The 27,091-nt window shown below is 30.8% G+C and overlaps 2 protein-coding genes across 2 annotated transcripts in view; one reads left to right on the forward strand and one right to left on the reverse strand.

Annotated features, from left to right (window-relative positions):
* Positions 1–27,091, reverse strand: part of LOC123703135 (toll-like receptor 4) — a 68,908-nt gene that overhangs the window by 31,193 nt on the left and 10,624 nt on the right. The window lies entirely within an intron of this gene.
* LOC123703140 (lysozyme) lies at positions 1,135–20,877 on the forward strand. Its single transcript, XM_045651043.1, has 5 exons — positions 1,135–1,187; positions 4,203–4,352; positions 7,326–7,414; positions 19,472–19,535; positions 20,171–20,877. Exons 2-5 carry the CDS (start codon positions 4,211–4,213, stop codon positions 20,302–20,304), a joined length of 429 nt encoding a protein of 142 aa, XP_045506999.1. The 5' UTR covers positions 1,135–1,187; positions 4,203–4,210; the 3' UTR covers positions 20,305–20,877.

A 27,091-nucleotide genomic window follows, 5' to 3' on the forward strand; every position in this document is an offset into this window, starting at 1 on the left:
TTTATTTTATGGAAAGTTTCTGAATTTCGTGAATACATCGTACTTTAGGGCTCTATCTTCTGAAAATTCAAAAATGTATTTGTTTTCTTCCAGACATAGCTCAGGACTGCTCGATTGAATCCACATCATGAAAATAACCGGATAAAGAAATACGATTCTATGCCGTTTTCTATTGAACTCAATTTCTGTTAAGGCTCCTGTCAATATTATTTCTTGGTATTAAAAATTGCTTTGATTTTCGACACAATGAATATTTCGAGGGAAGATAAAAGTTTTTGAAAGAAATATACGTCTATCAATTCATATTTTGTTTGTACTTACCTACTCAATTAATTTTTAAGCTTTTGTTTATTGCTTCGAAAATGTATAATGTAAATGCATTATATTTTTTTACAATATAGTGTATTTGTGTATTTCAATCAATAAATAACTAAACCTATCCTAACTTTATGTTCCTTTTATCCATCAATGGACATTTTTTAATAGTTTGCGAAACATATTCTCTTATCCTGTACTAGCTGCTCCGCGCGGTTTCACCCCCGTGGCTCCACGATGATAATGAATGATGATATATAGCCTATACCTTCCTCGATTAATGAGCTATCTAACACCGAAAGAATTTTTCAAATCGGACTAGTAGTTCCCGAGATTAGCGCATTCAAACAAACAAACTCTTCAGATTTATAATATTAGTATAGAATTAAAAGTACCTCAGTCCTATGCATCGCCTTTAAATAAATTGGCATGGGAAAAATTAAATTCATCTAATAACGTTAACTATTCCGTGGCATTTTTAACTACTCCGATATATTTATACTAATATTAGAGGAAAGATTTGTATTTAAGCATGATTGTAACGACAATTTGTTACAAACGTACATATTTGCATGAAACATAACAGCAATGTTCATTTGTTCATCGGAATCTCATATGAGCTATATAAATAAGTACCTACTTGATTTTTACCGTGGGTTCGTCTGCAGGGGAAAATTGTTCTAGAATATTTACTTCCCGGGTACAACCTTCAATATTTACTTCACGGGTAGAAAAAACTGTTCTTCAAAAATAATAAAGAAATCGCCTCCCCTTAACATCGCACGCAATGCGTACAATTGCCTAAATTGATAATAGCCATCCTGCACTCAGTTACTTGCACTTGCATCTCGACGGTAACCGCACTACACTTGGTAAATATATTTTTTTAACCTACTTTGAAAAAAAAATTCCTTAAGTAAAAAAAATTACCTTAAGTAAAAAAAATATTTTGGTGGCTTGCGCATTTTTTTTATTTTTTATTGTGATGGTTAAAAAATCCATTAAAATATTTTAAAATTACGTACATACGTATGTGTAGGTATTATACTAGGAAATATTTTATTGAATACGCTGCATTGGCTACTAATTTTGAGACTATTTAAAAAAAACTTAAAAAAATTAAAAAACTTAAAAAAAATAAACTCTTAAACTTTAAAAAATTGCCAGGAAATTCATGTTTAATCAGTCTGTGAAAATTATAGATTTTATAAGTTTAGTTAACTTCAATATCAAATAGTTACATAATTTGATAAACACAAGTAAACGACATCATTAATTAATATATTATAATCCTATAACCAACCAGACTTCATATTTATAAATCATATTAACATCAACTCCCTACCTACTACATGAAATTAAATTGGTGTGAATCGCGATTAAGAAGCTTGAATATTCTTGATAACTTTATTTATACGTAAGATCTGTTTGCAATCAATGATTAAGTGTACATAAACATGCGGTTTATAAAGTATGTAGTATAGTATAAAATCGGTTAATTAATACAATAGATTCATTTTCAAAGGCAAACAGATGCTTGAATCGGCAAACAAAAACGTTCTTTACGTTGCGCGTTGTAACGTTTACGTTGAATTTTACAAGCCGTTATAAAAGTTTAATCTTATGTGCCTGATTGGCGGTAATGTCATTTTCATTTAATTCTAGTCCCTCTGTTTTTACTTTTATGGTATTTTTTGCCTTATTGCCGTAATGGCAGGACTATAAGTCGCCTTGATTATACAATTTTCCATGGTTTATCGTAATAAATAATATTAGTTTCTGTTGGGTAAAGTATTTTTAAAATAATTGGTCTAGTCCTTTTTGATTTTATTCGTTACAAGCATTCAACAATACCTATACATCTCTAATAATAAAAGATAACGTAATATATAATCGATAATACTCTCTACTAATTATATTGTAACATAACTATATCCTAGTATTTTAGAATTAGTATCATTTTAAACAATTACTGAATAAAATTTGCAATTTCTTGTAGCTCCATCTAGTGAGTGGATAAGAATTTCATTAAAATCCTATTAAATCCACTTGTAATTAAGCCTGGAAACTAACGGTATAAAATCTTCAATTTTCATTCCGCTAAAGACTCAAATGGTACAGGTATTTAGGTACTTTCTTCCTTTACAAGAATTAATATTCCAGAGACTAACTCTTTTTGCAGATATCGTCAACCTTAGAGTTCCTTTACTTCGACAAAATATTAATAATCTACTAAGGCTAAATTCCTATCTACTAAGGCTACTAAGTTTCTATCCTTAGATTTTTTTTATTAAATTATTACCTATCTATTAATTATTATTTAACGTCGAAATAAGTGTAGTTCAATCTATTTTCTTTTTGAAATAAAACAAAATCCAGGGACATGATATTCTTTTTGCAGAAATAGTCAACCTATTCTTTTACTTCAACAAAATATAAATAAGCTACCAACCTAATCGATTCCCTTTTGTTACATTACTATTTTTTTTTCAAATCGAATCGAATATGTGTAGTTCTATAACTCAGTTCAATCTGCCACAAATTGGGTCACGCTGGGGTACTATGGAAACGACAGTATAACTTAAAGTACCTACGTTCAAAGGTCATTTAATTTCCATAGAACACAGTAAAGAGCTTTATCGAATGAATTTCAAGTAGAAATACCGTACTCAAATCTTTTCATTATTAATTATGGTATATCGTATCATCACTACATAGTATAACAAAGTCGCTTTCTTTGCTCTATATCCCGACATAGAGTCGCCTGTATGAATAATAATAATTAGCTTTCAAACTACGCAACGGATATTGATGCGGTTTTTTAAATAGATAGAGTGATTTAAGACTTAAGAGGATGGTTTTAGCACATAATTTATTAAGTTTTAGGCAAAGCGGGCCAAGCAGCAGATGGAAGGCTACTTAAAATTAAAAATACTTTTGATTTGAATTGATTTTGAAGCTCAATTTCTAATCACGCTCAATAGTAACCACATTTGTGCAAATCTTTTGTTTTCAACGACAAAATGAGAAATGCATAAACAGCTTGCGTATTCTCAGTTTGCGAGAACAATTGTGGCCAGCTATTTTGAGATGTATTTCGTAATTTATAGAGGTGTGAATTGCGTGCGACAATTTCGCTGTTGAAGTTTGCACTGGCCGTCACTGATTCGCTGTTTAATTGAGTTTCAAGTTTTTGCATCTCCAACAAGGATTTTCATTATTTCAACAATACTGGTGACGTGGCGGTGACAATGTAGATCTGTATTAATTTGTATGTGTTTATTACGAGTTATTGTTTGTGACTAGCCTTGCGTAAGGATTTTGCATGTATGAAAATAATAGATTTGAGAGCCTGAGAGAGCCTGAGAGAGCTTATTTGTTAAACGTAGATAAATAAAAACTAATATCTACTATTTTTTAATTTATTGTATGAATATAATCATAGGTTGCTCATACCAGCAAACTGTATGCATAAGAGTTGTCTTGCAACTGAATTTTATGCATTTATAGAAACAAAATAAAATAATTGTAGTTGACGATAAATCTTATCCTTTACACGTACTCGCACTGTTCTCCCTCCCTTAGATCTAATAATATATAATATACTAGCTTACCGCCCGCGGCTTCGCCCGCTTTGACTAAAACCTAATAAATTATATACTAAAAAATTCCTCTTGAATCACTCTATCTATTAAAAAAAACGCATCAAAATCCGTTGCGTAGTTTGAAAGATTTAAGCATACAAAGGGACATAGGGACAGAGAAAGTAACTTTCTTTATACTATGTAGTGACAGGGATAGTAAGACGCTAGATAAATTTTACTCCTACTTCTTATAAAACTTATCAATAACCAAAAACACCAAATGGAATAAAACTATTATTTTAGGCACCAAAATGCGGCGGCACACGGAGATCCTTCTCATCATCATCATCGCTTTGGTCTATAGTGCCCATGGTCACAAGCGGACGTTTACAAGATGTCAGCTATCGCGGGAACTACTGCGATACAACTTCCCGAGGACTTTGATACCCAATTGTAAGTAATTAGTTATGTGTATTAAAATATCAATAGTTAAAAGTAGTTTCGCACAAAAGAAGGAAATAATTTTAGCGGTATAGACACTTTGAATAGTTTCTGTAGTTGCTATCTCACAAATGAAGAGATAACATTTCGGAGATAGAGCTTACAAAAATATTCTAAAGGGCCAAAAAACATCATGCAAAGTTCTTTGAAATTTACTTAATTGTATTAAAATACTAATAACTAATGAAAGAATTTAACAAAATATAATTCAATATTTCCCGCCACATTTATTATTCACAACCTACAGGACAAGTCTCTACTCTCCAACACTTCAGACTAGAGGTATATTATGTCAATTATTAAACACCGAATATCGTATTTAGTGCCAGAAGCAAGGCCAACTATTCAATTGCCTTTAGTGTATCAATATATAAGTTGGGAACACGCGTTTAACTTATACCATAATAACGCCTTCAAACTTTGAAAAGCTTTACCTGGCCTTTGTTAACTGTAGGATATATTTGCGTCGTGTAGGATTATGTAACGATATATTAAATTCGATACATAAAATCTTTGCCGCAGATTTATGACAAATAATATAAATATAACATTGTATACGCTATCATTTTAAAATACATATTTGTTTCAATTTACATAAAAATGGTTCTGTTCTCTTATTGTTAATAAATAGGTGAAGCACTTTTTTAAAAAGATACTAATGATTTTCTAATGTATATAAACCATAACTTAAATATGATATTCAATGCAGTATTTGAGTATAATCCGCAATAAGAATTTACCAGATATTGAATACTTTACTTACATATATGTATTTCTAAAAAATGTCACGTAAATTCTAGAACTTGTCCAGTAAATACAGAAAGATTTACTCACACAAATTGTAGTGCATCCAACATTCTTCAGACTTCTTTACAAGGTTTAAATCTCGCTGAAAATTATTCACTTCGCTCGATTGCGAAGACTGCAAATACTCTAGTCCTATTTTGTAAAGCAAGTATTACGTAATATTTTATTTATTGAACTGTTTTATATTTTGTTACTATTTCATATTGTGTGTATTTTGTTCTGACACCATTAGTAAGAACCTACTGCCTTCCTTTTTATTTCTTGACTAGCTGCTCCGCGCGGTTTCACCCCCGTGGCTCCACTGTTGTTGGTCGTAGCGTGATGAAATATAGCCTATAGCCTTCCTCGATAAATGAGCTATCAAACACCGAAAGAATTTTTCAAAGCGGACCAATAGTTCCCGAGATTAACGCGTTCAAACAAACAAACGAACGAACAAACAAACTCTTCAGCTTTATAATATTAGTATAGATTGAATTTTTTTTATTTCAAGTATATTTTGAAGTACATTACAAACACAGAAGACTACAAGTTGTATTACACAAACACTTTACAACACTTAATTAAAAGATACAGCCTAATATTAATAACCATAGAAACATACTTAAAAGCAATAACAATTATCCAACTTTAACTAAATAACACTAATCCATTTTACCTAATAGAATATTATTATATGGCAAATATTATAATAATTGTTTGAGTTCGGAAATTCAATTAACAGTCTAACCAGACGTGAATTAATATCTTACATTAATATTGACAAACTCGACTATGTTGCAGTTCAGTATTACCATTCTGATTGTGAATATTGTAGGAAAGCTTTGACATAGGTATCTGCATATCCTATTAACTATGCCATTATTAGAATTACCAGCCGTGGTATCACACGAGAGGCGTCGTATTAAAGGGATTAGGTATATTAAAACAATGTCTAAACATTGCAAGCATTTTTAAGTGATGTAACACTAAGCAAATATATATAAAATTATTCTAGGTATTGTCATTAATTTTGCTGGTCGTATCACCAGCAAAATTATTTTAAAAATTTTACCGATATTTAAAATTTCACTGATATTTTACCGATATTTAAAATTTCACTGACATTTTACCGATATTTAAAACTTCAAAAGATAACTCGATTGATAGGTTACATTAATCGATCTTATTCTTATCTCATAAGCATCTTAATCACCACAAAGAGAAAACGTAAGTAGATATTTATCATTTGGGAAAACATATTTCTCATAGAACGTTCAACGTATTGCATTGAAATATATCATGATAATTATTCATCCCTACTTCTTTTCTGTAGTCACAACATTCTTAAATAAATATCACAAATGGAATAAGTAAACTGTACGAATTGTCCTTAACAAGTGATACCAGCAAACTCCGCGGCAAGCACTTATTAGCATAAAAAGGGGCGCTCAGGCAAAACATTTTGGATCCTTTCATTTAAGTTTAAAATTGTCAGGAAACGGGTTTAATTGACAATGTACAGGGACACAGAAATCGGAATTAATTTCAATTCATATTACCGCGTTTAAGTCGTATCATGTTAATTAAGAATCGCATTGGGACTAAGATAGTGAGCTCATGTGAGATGACCGTATATGTGAATATAAGTTATGAATGAATATTGCATAAATAACAATTATTTAATTGCTTGTAGAAATATTTTTTACTATAGTCTTTAGTCGAGTTTTTTAGGTGTGATTTCAATACGTTTAATGGTCGTAAAATATATTTTGATTATTTTTAAGGTCCTGTTTTGTCCATCTAAAAAGGTGATATGCTATTGTTACGCTCAGCTAGGTATATAACAGTATTTTCTGTAATTATTCTCTTCTGTTAATATTATCATAAGAATACGTTTACGTTTATTTCCTCTATAGATGTGAAAAAAATTACGTAACCTTTTTTTATAGTGGGGAAATCTTCCAAAGATACCCACGGTCCCCGGGGAAGGAGCCGTGGGTTATGTCGGATTCTTACCGACTAAAACCCCACTGTGTTCCGTCGAGCCGCTTTAATGATGGGGCCGCGGGTGTTGGTTAGAATTCTTCCGCGACCAAATTACTACGTAACCTAATAACTGTTTTTCTTTTCTTACAGGGGTGTGTCTAATCGAGCATGCGAGTGGAAGACAAACGGACAAACTTACGAACCACAATAACTCCTACAGCAGTTACGGTCTTTTTCAAGTAAGTTCGAAGGCCCATATCATTTTACAGGCAAGTGGGAGGTAGGTATGTAAATATGTATCGTGTATTAAATGATGAGGTTAAATTTTTACGCAATTTTTTACAAAATCGGAGACAAGACGTTACTTTACGTACATTACTATTTATTAAGATCACATGAAATCTGTATATAACAAAACTTAAAATTAAAAATATTATTTTTATAATTCGGTCACAAAAATATTACTATAATTTCGCAGGTTAAATATATTCTACTACGCAATGTCTCTAAATTAAAATAATGGAAGATATTAAAAGCGGTAAAAAGAACGAACAAAGTTTTTACAAAAATAAAAACTTTCACTGTTCCTTCAATAATGCTTATACACTGAAAATATTGAATACCCAAATATAGCTCTCAAATTTAATAATTGTTTTACGCAAACGTTAATAAATTCACATCTTGTCGGAATCGCTTCGTCTTACGAGGCATTAATTTAGCATTACCACTAAGCTCCTAATGACATATCACGAATAATAATAGAAATTAATGCGCCGTCGTAAAAGCTGAAATAATGGAAAATCGAGGTTCAACCGACATCTTGTTATAGCCAGTCATTTAGATGATGGATATAGACACTTTTTCAGTGTCAGTGTAGTTTAAAGTATTTGAAAAACAGAAAATGTAATCAAAATCATTTTTATTGCCCATATATTACTTATTACTAGTTTATTAATTTCACTATGACTTATTTACGATTCATTGTTTTCGCCTACAGATTTTCATTGGCCTCAGTAAATAGGTTCATCACGCATAAGGGGTTTATTCTTTTATATAAGACCAAAAGTCAATACTTATAGCCATAACTGAAGCCTGCTTCGTGCACATAATACCCATAAACATTATAGTAAACGGCATTAAAATCCACTTCCTCTATTCATAAAAAATTATAACCAATAAAGTAGTGTTTGAGTTACAGACAAGATTCGTAACAACCGTGCCCTTTTTTAATATATTCGATTAAATTTAGACAATTAGAAGAACCCATTCATACATTTTAACACCTAATTGTACACTTATTACGCACACAATACGATTGTGCGGACCGAATCAGACTGTAATTTCAATACCAATAGTCAAACTAAGGTAGAGCATATCCCACCTCAATTGTGCACAAACATACGTATTTACATATTAATGATAGATTACAGCCGTCTGATTGCATACAATTGATATAGAATAATGGCGTAAAATTGTCCAGTTGCCATCACGTTCGGCTTTGGTCATGTTATATGGACGTGAATTATGTTATTGTAAATAGTGTTAATTGTAGTTGATTTATTTCTATTGTTTGGTTGGTGAATTATGTTTTGCTTTATATTATTAGTTAAATACAATATTATATTTCATAACGGATGAATCTTTGAATTATGAATAAAAAGATACTTTTAAAAAACGTTTGTATGTAACGCAATTTTTATTTGAATTTAAACTGCTTTAATACATTATAATACAAATTTTAATCCTTTTGATAACAATGTTAACACTAAGTTACGCTTAAGTAGGTATAAATCGTTAATTTTCTTTTTTCTCCAATCTAAATAACAATAATTAGAATGGGTAACACAAATATTATTATGTATTATTACAAAAATTGTTAAATTCAATCAAAAATATAATTAACAACATTCACAGCATCGAAACATAACTTCAGAACAAAATAATAATCTCAAAAGTGAACTTCATAACCGTTATATAAATGCTAATTTGCGACAAATTTCCAAGGGATAACTTCAGCGATTACGCGATCCTTATATCATTAAGAGTGATGGTAGCTGAATGCGTATCGAGTAATATATTAAACCGTCATTAACATACGATGTACGTTTACACGTATGTTGTTACTGGAACTGGTATTATATTTTCTTACTAGCTGTGCTCCGCGGTTTTACCCGCAGTGCTCTGCTCCTGTTAGTCTTAACGAGATGATACATAGCCTATAGCCTTCCTCGATAAATGGGCTATCTAACACCGTAAGAATTTTTCAAATCGGACTAGTAGTTCCCGAGATTAGCGCGTTCAAACAAACAAACTCTTCAGCTTTATAATATTAGTATAGATTTACTTCTATATTACCACAATTTAACTCTTAATGTCTTTAAATATATAATAATATAGGTATGTCACTGTAAAATGGTAAACTCCGTTAACAATCGATTCCGAGAAAAATCTGACGAATGAGTTAACAGAAAATTGTAATACATCGGCTTTTAAAATTTTACTGTGACATAGGTAATCTTTAGAAGTGTCATTAACATACTTCTTCTACTTGTAATATTTAATGAACCTGTTATCTGTCATCAGGTATAGTAAGCCTAATCATAACTACCAGTAGTTTTCCAAAAAGGAATCGATAACATAAAGATATTATCCATAAAATTTGCAACATGTCTTTTAAAACAATGCAAGTATAGTGAAAATCCTGATGCAGCGCAGTATAATAGAAACTTATTGTAATTCTTAGCTAAATGGTGCTCAAACTTCAACCTCCGTTGATCCCAAGATAACAGTTTTTACTTTACTAAGCTTACGTGTTATGTTCCGCTCAAGAAGTGCGCTGTTGAGACATGAATAAGTTTGGAAGAAAATTTAGACTTTACTATTTGAATAATATGTATTTATAGTTGACTAGGTTTCCAGCCGCGGCTTCGACCGCGCAGTCAAAGAAAAACCCGCATAGTTCCCGTTCACATGGGATTTCCGGGATTGCGTCATTTTCCCGGGATAAAAAGTAGCCTATGTCCTTTCTCGGGTATCAAAATATCTCCATACCAAATTTCATGAAAATTGGTTCAGTAGTTTTATATATATATATAAGATAAGAAGTTATATATATATATATATAAGAAGTATACCTATATTATTTCAGAGAGAAATAATTTCTAAAAGAGATATCAGACAAATTGCCATTGAAATAAAATTTCCACCAAAGAGTAATAATACTAAATACAATCAAACTATAAGAAGGTAACCTAAGATTAAATATTAGCGTTTAGTTCGTAAACGAGGCATAAACTGATACAAATAATACGCGTGATTCGTTCGCTAATCACTCAAACGATGGAAAATGATAACCGCAGGTTAGATAACTAAATATTTATTGCACAAACATAGATTATTGACTATCGTGAAATTGAGTACTTTATGATTTTGGCTCATAAACTATGGCACGGTTAGTTTTAGGCCTGTTCAAACAGTGAATTATTAATTTTAACTTGTATAGGGGTTTTGAACGTGGATGTCGTATGCTATTCATAATTTAAGGTTTTATTTTGAATCTATACATATAATAAATCTGTAGAAGGGTCAATTCTGTACATTGAAAATAAATAGCAGGGGGTGTTACTGGATCGATACCAAACCCAAATATGTAATTAAAAAAATTTTTGTCTGTCTGTCTGTCTGTCTATATGTTCAGGCATCACGATTCACGTGAAAACTAACGGTTCGATTTCGATGAAACTTGGTATAATTATACCTTAATATCCTGGGCGTAAAATAGGATACTTTTTATCCTGGAAAAATACGCAGAAAAAAATTAATCTTAATTTTTCAGTTTTATCCATAGACGTTGTTCTGTAGAACCGCGAACACACGTTGCGTATTATTATAGGCCTAGCCGTATTTGGGTCTAATAGATATTTATAAGATGTCATTGTCAGAGTTACTCAAAATGGAGAAATAAACCATCCACGCGAAGACCGACATCCGCGCGGACGGAGTCGCGGGCGGAAGCTAGTATATAATAAATATATTTTGAGTATCATAGAACTTTTAAAATATAAATATAGCATAGTTAAATATATAAATAATATTACTCTCACGAACCTCTTTCCTGCTTCTACGAAAGTATTTCAAATATACGTAGCAGAAATATAACAATACTAGATTTCCGCCCGCGGCTTCGCCCGCGTTTGCAAAGGAAAACCCGCATAGTTCCCGTTCCCGTGGGATTTCCGGGATAAAAACTATCCTATGTGTTAACCCAAGTTACCCTCTATATGTGTGCTAAATTTCATTGTAATCGGTTCAGTAGTTTTTACGTGAAAGAGTAACAAACATCCATACTTACAAACTTTCGCCTTTATAATATAAAGAATATTAAGATCGTACCTATCCATTGAAATTGAATTTTACATAACATAAATAAAACATCACAAGTACCTTTAAAGTTTAAACACGTGTAATCAAACGAATATCCAATAAAATAATACGAAATTTCTATCCCATTTGACACGGAACAATTAAGCAAATAGCATCAGACCTAAACCAGGGGTCGACATCTAGCAGCGACCGCAGTTCAATAAAATAAATGGCACAATTACAATCACAACCTGACTACGTACAAATTACAATGTACATAATGTAACGTCAGCAAATGAAATGAAATGAAAATACGTTTATTATGGACATATGAAAAAAGAAAGATACAATTGAGTTGAGATAAACAAGCACTTAAAATATATACGTATGACACAATTAGGCCAGCCACTCAGTGTATCATCACTGATTTTCAGCGGTCGCCTTAATAGATCTTATTGACAGCATATAAAGTTCAGTGCTTTTTAATCGTAAACATTTTATTTATTTTATAGGTAATGTTGTAACTGAAATTTACAAAATAAATTAAGTTATCTGTGGTTATAAGATTTATACGTTCATGTGTGTGTTCATCTTTAATCAATATATTTACTCTACCAAACTCAACTCTACTCTACTATACTCTATCATATTAAATATATATACTCTCCCCAAAATGTACCTACTCTAACCAACAAAGTAAACTTTGGTGTTTTCTTTATCGAAAAAAAATGTTCTTAATACAGCTATTTTCGTATAGAATTAAAAATGTGATTTTAAATGCCCAATAAGTGCACCAACAACTTATAGCCATCTTAACTCACATATTACTTCAAACAATTCACAATTACTGGCATATTCACAAATACATGAAATCAGTCAAATCAGTCACACATAACACAACCACAATTTAACATAACACACACATAAGCAATAACTAATTCAACACCGAAATTATAATCCCGGACACTGTCAAAGGATTACTCCGAGTGTACCATTGTACGAATACATCGCTCGTTACCGTTAATTTGGACGGAAGTGACAATGCATTGAACCGGGCATATGAACAAAATATCCTCACGATTATACTGTGGTTAATAGATTAATACGTCTCTATGTCACTGTGGCTTTGTACGGTTAATGGCCGTAAATGAATTAGAATTGTGTTGCGCGAAATTCACGGATTGATTGAGAGTAATTATTAATTTGTATACAATTAGTTGTGATGTTATGAAAGGCTTTGGTAATTAATTGTAGAAAAATGTTAAAATTTTGCCAATTCTATTGGTTAGCTTAATTTTATAGATAAAAATGTTAAAATAGTCATTGAGAGTTTCTTTCTAATTCATATTTTACACTAGAAATATATACAAGCGAATTCTGTATTCTTTCAAGCGTTCTCTAATTATACTTGATCTGTAAAAAATACGAAAAAAATATACCTTATTGATGATTGATTTTATCCCAATCAAAATTCAAAATCTGTGTCCCGCCTCATTCGATGTATAGGTATTTATTTTACCTAAATTGTACTCAATTTAGATTTTAGATAAATAAGTCAAATATGAGCATTATAAAGAATGCGTATGAATGAATGACGGATATATACGTGTTTTTCTTTAAAAGTAAACAATAAACGCGTGAAAAATAGTCCAATAGAGAGGTTATTTTGAGGTGTGATTCGCTGTGTAACTCAAGGCGACTGTATTCAGCATCATTTGTCGACGTCACCACTTTACTAGTGTTGTGATGATCTTATTATTTCTATCGATATCGATTTCGATTTATAAATATTTTTCTATGTGATTTTGCTAGTATACATAATATTTCGGGATTATATTACACATTTTTATATTTCTCTCTTATAAGCAAACAATTTTAAAGTCTCACAATAAATTGTATTTTTTTCTATTATAAATATTATATCGAATTAGATAAAATCAACATCACAAAATTTGAGGAAAAGAATTATAATTTAATTGGTTTCAAATATGTAGTTATATTTATATTTACTATATTTTTAATAGTTATATTTACACATTTTTTTTAAATGTTTAAAACAGCATAGCAATTTATTTAATAAATTATTTGAGCTACAAGATTCAGTTTCACATCGTTTAAAAATATAAAACTTACTCAATAGTAAAAAAATATATTTATCGATATCCGCAAACATTGCGCACATCACTATCCTACGTAAGCTACAAATACAGTAGAGATACGTACTTACAGTTTCAATCACCGTGGAAATCTCAATCGACTCGTTTACAAAGACTCTTTGATTTACACATACGTTATATAGGTCTATGTAAACTAGTTTGTATGTTTCTTTAGAAGAAGATTGTATAGACTTAAGACTTGAGAATGAGATGGACATGCTCTTAACTATTTATTTGAAATTGCTCTATGCATGACGCATAATGATGTTGGTAGTGTAGCTAATTAGCTAAGACATATTTTTTTTAAATTAAGAAAATGAAGAACAACGTGATGCCATTGAAATCAAAGGAAAAATAAAATAAAGCAAAAATAACAAGTAAAATATTTTAGGGTAATTTTAGCTACGAGAGGATAGGAGAAATAGTTTATGATTTCCAATAAATATTAGCCTTCTTCATACTTCTAAAATTATTGAGTATTTTCTAATTATTTATTGATGTCTTCATGGCTATCATGAAGATGTAATTCCTCTGCTCTGAATGGATTAGTTTGCAGGAAAACAAAAGGTGGAACTTTTATTTGTGTGTGTGTGTGTGTATAATCTAAATAGCCATCTAAAGGAGTGTGAACAATCTAAATAACTATCGAGAGGAAACAAACTTGAAAAACGGTTAAAGTTTAAAAAGCGTAGGTAATTTTAATTGAAGTCTATGCTTACTAATTGCAAGGCAGCAAATGAGTTTCAGTAAGCGATTGCACCGTACGTGTTATTACTCAGAAACCCGATTCTCAAGTCTTAGCACTAAATTGAAACCACTAAAGACGATATCGACAAATCGAAGTAGACGAATTCAGACGGGACAATGATAGGGTTGTCAACTTGAAGAATTAAATTATATCAAATGTATTGTTATTGATGTTATTGTGAAAAATGTTGACTTAGATTAGTAATATAAACAGTTAATTCATTTTGATCAAATTTGTTATTTTATATTATTATTGTTAGAATTAATTGCCTTCGTGACAGAATCATATTTTACAAACCACCTTCATAGTTTTACTTTTGTAAAAAATAAGCAGGATTAGTGACTTGAATAATGTAGACGTTAACTTACACTTAAATTATTTTATCAATAATGACATATTTTTAACCACACTATAGAGCAAAAACTAGATACACAAACTAAGTTATTTTCACGTTTCAATACCACGGACACCTCAATATACTCAATATATTACAAGAAATCGACAACCCTATAGCTGAAGCAGTGGACTGTAACCGAGAGCGTCAGTAAATAACGTAGTGAGCTAATACTTTCACGCGTGATTGCTAATCTCCAGTGAACCTAGCTTTCTCACATATACTAGTACTTTACTAGTCTACAATAAGCGAAGCCACTTTAGAATTCAATGTAATTTGTCTAGTAACGACGAAATGTTTAATTGTGGATCGGAATTCCATTGAACCTTTGGCAATTTGATGGCTTGTTCTTGTTTCTATGGAGATCGAAATACGTGAACTGAGGTTTCCTAAATTATTAATACATATTATGTACATACAATTATAATATATCTAATTCTGTAAATATTTTTATCATGTTACGCGGATATCTTTTTTCGGGTAGCACGTCAAATATATAGGCTCAAGCAAGTCGCTCATCAATCGCTTTTATTTGCTGCATCATCGCTCTATTTTCTACAATTTCATTGTAGGGAATCATATTGTATGTTCAATGTATACATGTTCATAGAATATTTGTAGATACTTAAAGTCCTTGAGTTTAAGTCAATCTCCTTTTTTATAAATTTTAATTGAGAATTAAAATACAATACCGTATTATATTATGATTAAATCGACAATCGCAGCAGTTTCTGTTGACAATACGAAAACCATATCGCGAATAGAGCGTGCACTCAATACACGGTTAATATCGCCGCATCGCCATCAATACTAGTGCAAATAAATAAGCGAATTAATTAAAAACTTGTTTGCTGACAAAATACAAAATGCAGCGCTGTGTCGCTGAAATTTACATTTTTATCGCGGCCCGTACGGAGACGTGCGTATGTAAGCGTCACGGGTCAAATGTTGTAATGGCTTTTACTGTACGACTTGCATACAAATACGTTCAGTTTATATGCTAATGTGTTTTATAAATATCAAATCAAATAATTGGGTAGATTATGGAGATAGCAAACGCTTTTAGAATACGTAAATTGTGTGGAATTTTACACGAATGGTGTAAGTGTATCGATAGATATTATGTTGTTAACGATGGGATTAATTAGAGCTTATTTAGAATAACGAGTTTAATAGAAACAGATAAATACGGAGCCTTCCATAAAAAGATGTCTTATGATTAGTGATATTGGTATAGATAGTAATTCACTCTACATTCGTAATATACTGTAACAAAATCTCTACATCTCATCAATATGTACAATTGATATTTGATACCTTACCTTACTACCGTAGCACATTTTGTAGCCATTTTTAATACTTTTATTTTAAATCTTCTCTCCATATTTATAAGTTTTAAAAATATTAATTATCAATAAATTAAACTGGGCCATATTTAAATGCGCCCACGCGAAAGGCGCTACCATACAAATAAATAAATAATAATTCAAATAGATTCACACTCCCTTATCTCTTAGTATTATATAGATAACATACTCAAATACATTCGAATTGGGACCTCCTTTTTTGAAGTCGGTTGACTACAAGTCAGTTGCACCTCTCTTCACTACAATGACAAACCAAAATAATGCAATACTGTGCGGTCACACGATTAATATTGTGGCCGGGTGATTTAATAAACGATTGTAATTTTTGCAATGCCAGCAGATTTGTGAAGAGTGTATTTATTGCTTTGGGAATATGTTGGTAATTTGTGTCGTTTAGTCACACTAAATTGAGCACGTTTTTTTCGTTGTTATTAGCGAGTCGCTGGGGCGAACTGTTATATTTACAGAATGTATGTATGAAAACAACAATTAATTAATGTATTTTGTAGGAAAACAACAATTAATGTATTTTGTAGGAAAACAACAATTAAAAGTTAAAATATGAATTACTTACTGTAAATTTTAATTCTAAATTCTATACGCCTTCACGATTCCAATCCTACGTGACCGCTAAAACACTTTTTTACATTATTAGACATAAAGTATTATTTTTTTTAGCTATGATTCATTTTTAGCACTCTTGTCACCACAAATATAGTCTATTATACATAAATTATCTACATTTTACATTTCAACTTTGTATCGATATTAAAAGTAACTTGTACGAACGGCCTACTCTAGGTACAAAATTCGCTACAAATCTTATGCATGGACGTTCTCGAAAATTCCATTGCATTCCAGACTTTGAACGTTCATACTATATGTATGTATTATGACCGATTGACAATGTGTAAGTGGTCTGCCTTTGAGAATCTATCTTTACCCCATCCAAAATATTAATCGTCAAAGGTAGTTTTCAAATTTGTCGTAGGTACCCTGAGGTTTTCGATCTCTGAATTATAATATTATGAACTACTTAATTGGTGATCTTATAATTGAGAGGTTATGTAGATACTCTTTAACAAAAATGAAAGATAGAGTACCTAATTGGACCTATCTTGGTAAATTAAAATTATGTAGAGACATTATTTTTCTGTAATAGTATATTTTTTTTAAGACAGAACGAATGGTTAATATCGACATACGACAGTAGCCTAGAAGATGAAAGTTTTACAGTGCAAAATTTATTGTATTGTAAATCACAATAAATTCGTAAACTAATACACATAAATAATGCGTAAACAATGACTTATTATACGAATTTAATCGCTTAACCAAACATCAATTATGCAGCCTTTATGTTATTCAGAGTACATTCGGTTTATTACTAATATTCATCTATTAATATCAACAAAAGGTCCAACCCTATTCACAATGAATGCCTACAGTATTTTGATATTAAATTAATAACTATTGAGTACCAGGTACATATTAGGGTTGCCTACAAGAAGTTTCAGTGTGTATATTTTTTTTCTAAAATATAAGTATACCAGAATGATTGTATTTTTTTTTTGGTGTTTTCGAACACACATACAGAAAGATAGAGTGTTTTTGAATGACAGGTTACAGTTATACTTAATTTTTTCGTAAATGGTGACAAGCTGCAGTATCGGCAAATCATAAAAATATTTTACCACGAAGCTTAAAGTCATGAGTTGTGCAACATTTGAACGTAACATCATAAAATTATAGCTGTATGAATTATAACACTGGTTTAAACCTTTTCTTCCAACTTAAACATCATGACTAATAACAGATTTTTTACAATAGAAGAATAGAGACAGTTATAAGTAGACAACACAATTTTAAGGCATATAAACAAAACACGTGAAAATTATGCTTAAAAACTTAAAAATTAGCAATTGACATCCCTGATCACCAATGCGACAGAATTGCAGATTTAAATCAAATTGGTCTCAATGTAATTATGGTTTGATAATTGATTAGTGTTATGTGAATAAATTATTAAACGATTGTTAAAATATGTCTAGTTTGCACAAGTCAGTTTTATAGAATACAAAATGAAGATAGCACGTAAGTGCCTAGCAGTTAGCACTATGATCTATACTAATAGTATAACGCTGAAGACTTTGTTTGTTTGTTTGTTTTGAACGCGCTAATCTCAGGAACTACTGGTCCGATTTGAAATTTGAAATTCTTTCTGTGTAGATAGCCCATTTATCGAGGAAGGCTATATATCATCATTCATCACCCTAAGACCAACAGGAGCGGATCAATGCGGATGTAGCCGCGCGGCACAGTGTTTTAATAAAAAGCAAAAAACATAACCCTGTTAATGTTATACGTATACAATATACATATTATATGCATCAGTAGAACAAGGCAGGTAATTGATACACCTTGTTAAAAGCTTTTCATAGTTTTACACGTAATTGCGTCGTATGGAACGTCTTAAAATATAATATAGATATTCTCTACAAAAATTCAAGATGTTACCTTAACGGTAGATTAAAAAAAAATAATGTGTAATGTGTATACCTGATTGCCTTTAATACAACAAATACCATTTGACTTGCGTAAAACAAACCAATACGAAACCAATTACAAACTCTTATAACTCTGGAACAAAAGAAAATAACATTTCGAACGAAATAAGCTTAAACAAAAATAGGAGGCCAATATTTTCAAAAAATTCAATTGCTAGAGAATCCTATAGAGTGACGCGTGGAATACAGCGGGCGTGGAATAGACAGGCCAGACGTCGAATAAATGTCACCATTATAGATGGGGATTTTACAATTTTATATTGCACTCCATTTTCAGGTTTAAACATTTTCACTGTTATCACTTATTTCAATGTGGAAAGAGTGAGACTAGAGAAGCCTGAATTGAACGAAACGTTCCTTAACACTAAATAAAATAGCCTGATTTGATGTTGCGTTGATTCCACGTTACATATGATTTATTATTAGTAGGTATGTAGATTGTACCCAATACAAATTATATAATAATTTAGATTCGGTAATAATTAAAATAAACATTCATCCTACACGTTTTAACATTTTTAAAGTTTGCCATACGCATAATCTGCGTTAGAGTCAACAGATATATGGATCATAGAAAAAAGTATAACATAGTTCAATATTACAATTTAAGTAGTAACAATATTGTCTTTTTCCAAATGATGCTCATATAGCTAACCGAAAACTAATGTGTTAAAATTAAAGCAAAACTCCGTCATATTTCAGATAAACAACAAGGATTGGTGCAAAAAGGGGAGAAAGGGGGGCAACTGTAGTATGAAGTGTGAAGGTGCTATAAACTTATTAGACGCTTTCTAACTAATTGTGTTTAACACTACCTCTGCACCGGCAATGCTTTTAACATCTCTTGTTTTATATTTTCAACATAATGCTTCTAATAATTTAACGTGTAATTCACGGTTTGGTTGAGTATAAAATGAACTATATTATGCACTATAGCGTGCTCTATTTTCCTATACTTAATTTTCCTCAAATTCATATCTGCATTATTTACTTGTCAAATTACATTATATCACAATCGAGCTTGCATCCGCATCGGCCTCCGAGTGTCTGTATTCATTCATTTTATAATAAATTTGGAAAATAAACAAACTTTTGCCAAAAACAATATGCTTTATACTTTACGCCACTCTTACTTAACCCACGCCACGTACACCAACAATTTTCTTTGATAAATTATTAACTGCAAAGTATTTAAAAAATTCCATTGTTTTTCGAGGCATCGATTTATTTATTTGTCTATTTATATATTATATAATTTAACTGCATGAACCATACTCCTATGACATCAGTAAACTTTACAGAATTTTGAAACAAACCAAAAGTATTATACATACATTCATATCTACATTTTTTGTCCAAACATACAATGTAAAGGTTTATTTGATATTGTGTATGTTCCAGACCTTCTCAACGAGGACTTGGCCGACGACGTGAGATGTGCAAAACGTATTTACGATCGTGTCGGTTTCAAAGCCTGGCCATCCTCCTACGCATATTGCAAAGAGAAGAGCCTACCAGATTTATCAAGATGCTAAATGCTTTACTATTTTGTGCTCTGAACGATAGAATGTCATATATGCAAGTTTTGGTAATTAAATGCGCCTGCGAAAATGTTTGATGCAATATTGCGTTTGCAAGTTTTGCTCAGAAGTTATCTTCGATTTTTCAAAAATTTTAAAGGCTATGTTCGGAGTACAAATAAATAACATTGTGAATAGCGCAAGTATGAACTTTTAATTGACTTCATACTTATGCTTTTTACAAAATATAGTAGAATGTAAGCATTAGGATAATATATTTTAATAAGGTTCTAAGTAACAGAGATAATATAGAGACATAAGAGAAAAATTTTAATTAAACAAATAATAGAATATATTATTTTTATAAAAAATAATTTAATTACTAGCCTTACTTTAATAATTTCACAACACTGCCTATTTCGTAGTTACCTTAATAATATTTTTGATTCCGAATTATACCTGCGTTTAGTTCTAATGCATTTTTAGCGTAATAATATTAATAGTAGAAGACACAGTTTTTACGTTTATATCAATTTAGTTTAAGGAATGAATGCATACCTATTATTACAATTAAATTTAAATAAATATACAAAAATGTTTTTTTTATAAATCCATCTTGTTAACCCTATTAGAATAAATGCTATAAAATAACATAATAAATAAATATAAGAAAAAAGTACATAAAGAAAATTATGAAATTTTGCGTCTAGAAAATGAAAAGGCGCTTAAAATTTACCTACTTACATGTCAGCATAAAATTTTCCACGGCCCAATTTAAAAGCCGCATTGAGTCAAAATTAAAATTTTCAAAATGCATGAATTGTTAAAAACTTGAAACGTTGATAAACCTGGATTCAATTTAAAAGTTTAACGAGGAGCGAAAAGTTTTTAAGGTAAAGATTCCGAGATCTCTTTAGTTCAAGCTACTGAGTTTGAGTACTGACTACAGTTCGCTTTTACTACACTTAAGTTATTTAACGTTAAAAGGATGAACATCATAATCCATTTTAATATGATTTCCAGAGCCGGGATTCTTTTAAATTTAGATACAAGAAGTAATCTTTGGTTATAATATTATGTATAATTTTCCGTAGCTATTTGTCCGAAATATCCTGTGAAAAATATATTTTTTTTTATAAACTTGCCCAACATTTTAATCTTTTATTTTGTAAATAACTAATATAGGTATTAATTTGTAATCAGGAATCCCATGTATATAATACCACCACGAAAACATTTCAGCAATTTCCGCGTCCACTATAATAATATTTCATAAAATATTCCGCCAGCAATTTTATAATTATAACCTATGATCGAATCCAAAATATGATCAAACAAAGTTATGAATATAGCATTATAATTTCATATCGCATTTTAATTAACGCGTTATGTATTCATTAAAAGTTATCAGTTGCATATAATTACTGCGTTAATTAGATCAATGATGTGTAACATATTAACACGGGATGATAAAACAAATTATAATGAAGTGGAATAATAATATTATTCTATAATTAGTCTGCTAAATCCTGGTTCAATGTTTATTGAATTAACTGTTGTCTGCTTAATGGCATAATTTAGAGCCGTATTTGGTGTTTTAGCTTTAAAAAATTGAAGAACTAAAGTGACATCTTATCTCGTTTCGATAAAGATTAACAAAAGAAACAGGAAAACACATTCCTCGTAGATTATATAAAAAAGTAAAGTTTCCACAAAAAACAACGCTTTAAGAATTTCATCTGTAACTTTAAATTCAAGGAAATTTTTTTGACTGATTTAACAGTTAACACACATATTCAACTATCTTTCTTTCATTTACATCTTGTCTTTCTTTTACTACACATAAAAAAGCGCGGACAAGGAAAAGCTCCAAGCTAGAAGCTTTTACATTTCTCAGAGTTTTACAGCGGCCATGTAACGATACATTTTCAATGAAGCAAATCCTATGAAAGCAGTTGTATTCAATATTCATTAGAAACAATTTTGAAGTGCTGCACCGAGCGAATGCTCTAGTACCATTCATGGGATTTGACTTGAAACTATCTGACGAACTGTCTAATTAATTTTCTGGTTTGAATAGATATGCATTGTTTCATGTAAGTGGAAGTTGGAAGGTCATATTCTAAATTATTTTGAGAGTATGTTGGAAATATGTGTTCTGGTTATAATATACTAGCTTACCGCCCGCGGCTTTGCCCGCTTTGTCTAAAACCTAATAAATAATATACTAAAACCTTCCTCTTGAATCACTCTATCTATTAAAAAAACCGCATCAAAATTCGTTGTGTAGTTTTAAAGATTTAAACATACAAAGGGACATATAGGGACAGAGAAGGCGACTTTGTTTATTACTATGTACCTAGTGATTAAAAGGGAAAGCAACTATCCTCGTCAAGGATGCACGATTTAATTCAACATTGTATTCATTAAAGATAAATTAGGATACAGAATTGTTATATCAGTTATTTGCATTGTTTTGGCTCATTGGACTACAATAGTCTATAAGGTACTAGGTGGAATAATTTAGAGCAGCAGTAGCTTAGTGGATTAGTCGCCTGGTTTGAATAACAAACCCAAGTTTCGGTAGCAAGAAACATTTATGAACATCCTCAAAGCTTCTGTTGGTGGAAAATGTTCAGAAATCGGCGTATTTGCCAACAAATAACCAATCCGCAATAGATTGGGATTGTATGGAGCTCTGTTACTTTTAACTTTATATTTATTATAAACGAAGACAATAAAAAAAATCAATCAAAGACAAAAATGTTATTTTATAACAGAGTTACATTTGTGCAAAAAAGCTCGCCTATCTGCAATCATAGCAATACCCAGAATAAACAACATCAAAGTAACTCGGCTACAATTTTAACGAGTTTCCTATATCTTCCAAAAATCATTTTAAAATTGTAGCACACTTAAAAAGTATTCGCATAAACTTGGCTCGGTTAAAACGTCATTTTTATATTGAAAAGCAACAAATTGCATATCAAATACTCCTCGCATCTAACTCACGAGGTACTAAAACTACGAATGTAGGGTATCTGTGGGTTTTATTGTTACGAGACCTTTTATTAATAAAAAAGAAAGTTGATATTTTTGTAACATTCGTATAGAAAGTACTATAATGAAAAAATTCCGAAAATGTCTGGGGAAGTATGGTCTCGCAGTTAATTGTACGAATTTTCTTAGAATCCTATTTTTCGCCTTTATTTACGCCTGTATTTTTATGACTCAGTATTTTAAAGCCTATTTTATTCTATCTATCATATTTATATCCTATCTTCCTGGGGATAAAAGTATACTTATTACAAGCGTCAATTTCTTTAATAGAAAATAACTTAAGACATTTTGTATGTGTGTAACCGAATTATTGTAGAAATGGAAATGTTATAGAAAATTATAAGAACGTGATTTCACTATCATACAATTCGTAGTCATTTATCTTTTTTGCTATAAAAGTAAACTTCCTACTTTAAAGCGTGGTCACTATAAAACCAACATCTCGTTACAAATTTCAAAGGCCCGGATATTACTAACATGCGGTTAGTTTGCAGTTTTATTTTCAGATAGTCTGATGAAACCGCCGGATCTTGATGTGTAATAGAACCCTTTTGCGGATTTAAATTTGTATTTTGGGTGCTAAAAACTGTTTTTACAGGTTAAAAAAAACAAATGGAATAACCATTATAATATTTAGATAAAGCAAACAGTTACTAATGTTTTAGATAAACTTCCTTAGGCATGATTTACGTTAATCACATTAACATATTATTATCCCTCATATTCGCCTTTCTTTTCCTTATAAAACTGATTACGAAACTAAATGGGCCAATAGTGGAAGTACTTAGAGCAGTTAAAGCAGTCTGAAAGTCATTGGACTTCCTACTTATTATTGTAGTATCTAATAACAACTGAGACACGTGGTTTATATGCCTACAAAACTCAAAAGGCGACTTGATTTGTTAATTATTAAGTTCAATAATTTAAATGCAATCAAATTTCGCTGACATATTTTAATTAGTTTAAATCGCGTCGAATATAAAAGTTTATATCAGGCCTATGTCCTGCAGTGGACGTCTTGAAAGGCTGGAATGATGATGATAATGATGATGATGAAATCGCGTCACTTTTACCATCATTAAGTACAGGTACTTCATAAGTACATTTAAAGATATCTTTATCACCTATAAGCATTTACTTCCGCTGTAAAAGTTGCGTATCGATGTACTTAAGAATCGATGATAAACCGAATTAATCACTGTAATTATTGGTGATTAAATACTTGGTGCTTTATTTCGCTAATTATATATCGTTTTTGTTTTTTATATCCTGTAGATTGTAGAATATTCGGGTTGTGTCCCCTTTCTCACGATTGTGTTGCCTTATCGTAATAAATACTTTTGTTTTTATGTTTTATCTTTATAGGTGTGCTTGTGAATAACATTTGTTCATCTGTCTTATTTGAAACTTTTATATTCGACAACTAGTCCAAAATTGATGATTTTTTTTCTCTTATAACAAATCTAGTTATAATATGTTTTTATTTAAAACATCCCTTTGCATGCATGGAAAATATAATATTAATATTTTTTGTTTAAAATCTCTTAGAATTATTCTATAATGAGCAAATGTTTACGATGGGAAATTCCTACCTTAAAAACAATTAAAATAATCTTTTATACACCCATTATTCAACTAAGATATCACACAATATAAAAAATTAACTTAAACGGGCACTAAAACCCATTAAAAACACACAGCGAGCGTGACCCAATCTCTAAATTAATTTATTAATGAACATATATAAACAACCGATTGAAACCCACGCATGTTCATTCACATAGATTCTCCATACTATATATCTATTACGAAATAATTTATGAACCTCTGCCATACTTACAATGCAATAGTTTCTGTGATGCGATATCTTCTGTAAAGATATCGTTTATGTTCATGCTACATAGTTTGGTTGTGTGGTTTTGTTTTTGAAACGTGGGAAAAATCATATTATAGTTTATAACTGTGTATTCCAAGCTGTAATATACCTAAGTATATGTAAAATAGTTATTATAATCTATGTTATGACCATTCAAAAGTTTTTCTTAAAGAAGTCTGATGGAATAATTAAAATTTCGCGCTTTTTTTTTTGCAATAAGGACTGCTAAGAATACTTTTCAATGCATAGAAACGGTTCCTTATATTAAACTTCTTTCTTTTTGACCCAGTATTCACAGCAGTAGTTTCTCAAATGTATCAAAATCATCTTCAGGTAGGTATACCTACCTATTCTAAATATATGGAGATCATTTTCAGTCTTATATCATACTAGCTTTCCACCCGCGGCTTCGCCCGCGCAGTGCGGGATAAAACCTATCCTATGTCCCTAAGTAGCCTATGTCCTTTCTCGTGTATCAAAATATTTCTATACCAAATTTCATGAAAATTGGTTCAGTAGTTTAGGCGTTTTTGAGTAACAGACAGACAGACAGAGTTACTTTCGCATTTATAATATTAGTATGGATTGCAAATGTGTTATTTTATAGTCATTCGTTTATGAAAATAATCCGTAATTATAAAACATCGTTAACTATAATATTTAAGTTAAATAAATAGTCTAGTGTGCGTGCTGTCCGGTAGCACAGGTTAACTTAGCATAATTATCACCTTCAAGCATAAAACTTAAGTTAAGGTTAAGCATCGAGTTCATTAGAATTGTAAAGTGTTAGTTAGGAGATAAACCTTTTGGCTTTTACTTCTTATAACATAATCAACGCTTGATTTTTTACAAATCAAATAACAATTTATCCGTGATGTGTTTTTAAAGGTAACAGATTTTAAATAATAGTAAAGTTTAGCTTAATTATCTTTAGTAATATTATAAAGCTGAAGAGTTTGTTTGATTGCTTGTTTGAACATTCGTTGATATGGGTCCGGAAAATCTTAGGTATATTCGTAAAGAAAATTTTTTGGCATCGTAAATTAGACAAACAACAAACATATTTTTTCTAAACTGTAGCATTTAGCTTGCTATTATAGAAATTTCTTACTATTAATAATTATATTTTTCATTATCCTTGAAAAGTATTAGTGGAACATACCGTCCGCGTCGAGACAAGGACTTTTATTAATTAATTATTGCAATACCAAAGAGCTTTTATTGTCAAGTTCTCTATATATTATTTTCTATTTGTTTCATCCGTAAGAAGACAACAAGAAAATAAATTGACACACAAAACATACAAATAACAACATAAAGCTTTCAATATTACATGAAACAATTGCAAACGTATTCTTAACTCATTTATAAGTAACGTTGTTTTACAATAACACAGCTTCCCAATACGGCGATAGTGACAACATCAAAATAGATATATTATTCTTATTATAATACATACATACAACAACAGGGCCATCAAATCGTCAAAGGTACAATAAAAAGCGAATGCGACATAGTCATGTCATCGTGGGCTGGATTCCCACGTAAGACAGGTCATTGACTCGGTATCGATTGGTCTTCGGTTTTTGCAGATTCCACATTTCAACTGGTTGGATTCCAGCACTAACGAGTATCGAATGCCTTGAAGGTCGGATGTGGAAAAAGTCGAGGTTCGAACAGCCAATGTCATTTGTTTTGTTAAATATCGGAATGCAGCGCAAGGCGCAGGGGTGCAGGAAAGGCCTTAAAACAACAAATATTTCGTTCAGATTTCGAGTTATGTTCAATTCGTATAAGACCACTTTTTGCTCTTTGAAATTTATAAGTAAGTAACTAGTATTCTCAGAAATACCGAAAGAATTTATT

The sequence above is a fragment of the Colias croceus genome, chromosome 25, assembly GCF_905220415.1.
Source record: "Colias croceus chromosome 25, ilColCroc2.1".
In the NCBI taxonomy this organism is placed as follows: domain Eukaryota; kingdom Metazoa; phylum Arthropoda; class Insecta; order Lepidoptera; family Pieridae; genus Colias; species Colias croceus.

Excerpts from the sequence above, each read along its gene's own strand:
- LOC123703140 (XM_045651043.1), top strand. The coding sequence starts at position 4,211 with ATGCGGCGGCACACGGAGATCCTTCTCATCATCATCATCGCTTTGGTC. Across the intron at positions 4,353-7,325 it reads GAGGACTTTGATACCCAATT|GGGTGTGTCTAATCGAGCAT; the intron begins GTAAGTAATTAG and ends CTTTTCTTACAG. Across the intron at positions 7,415-19,471 it reads GCAGTTACGGTCTTTTTCAA|ATAAACAACAAGGATTGGTG; the intron begins GTAAGTTCGAAG and ends GTCATATTTCAG.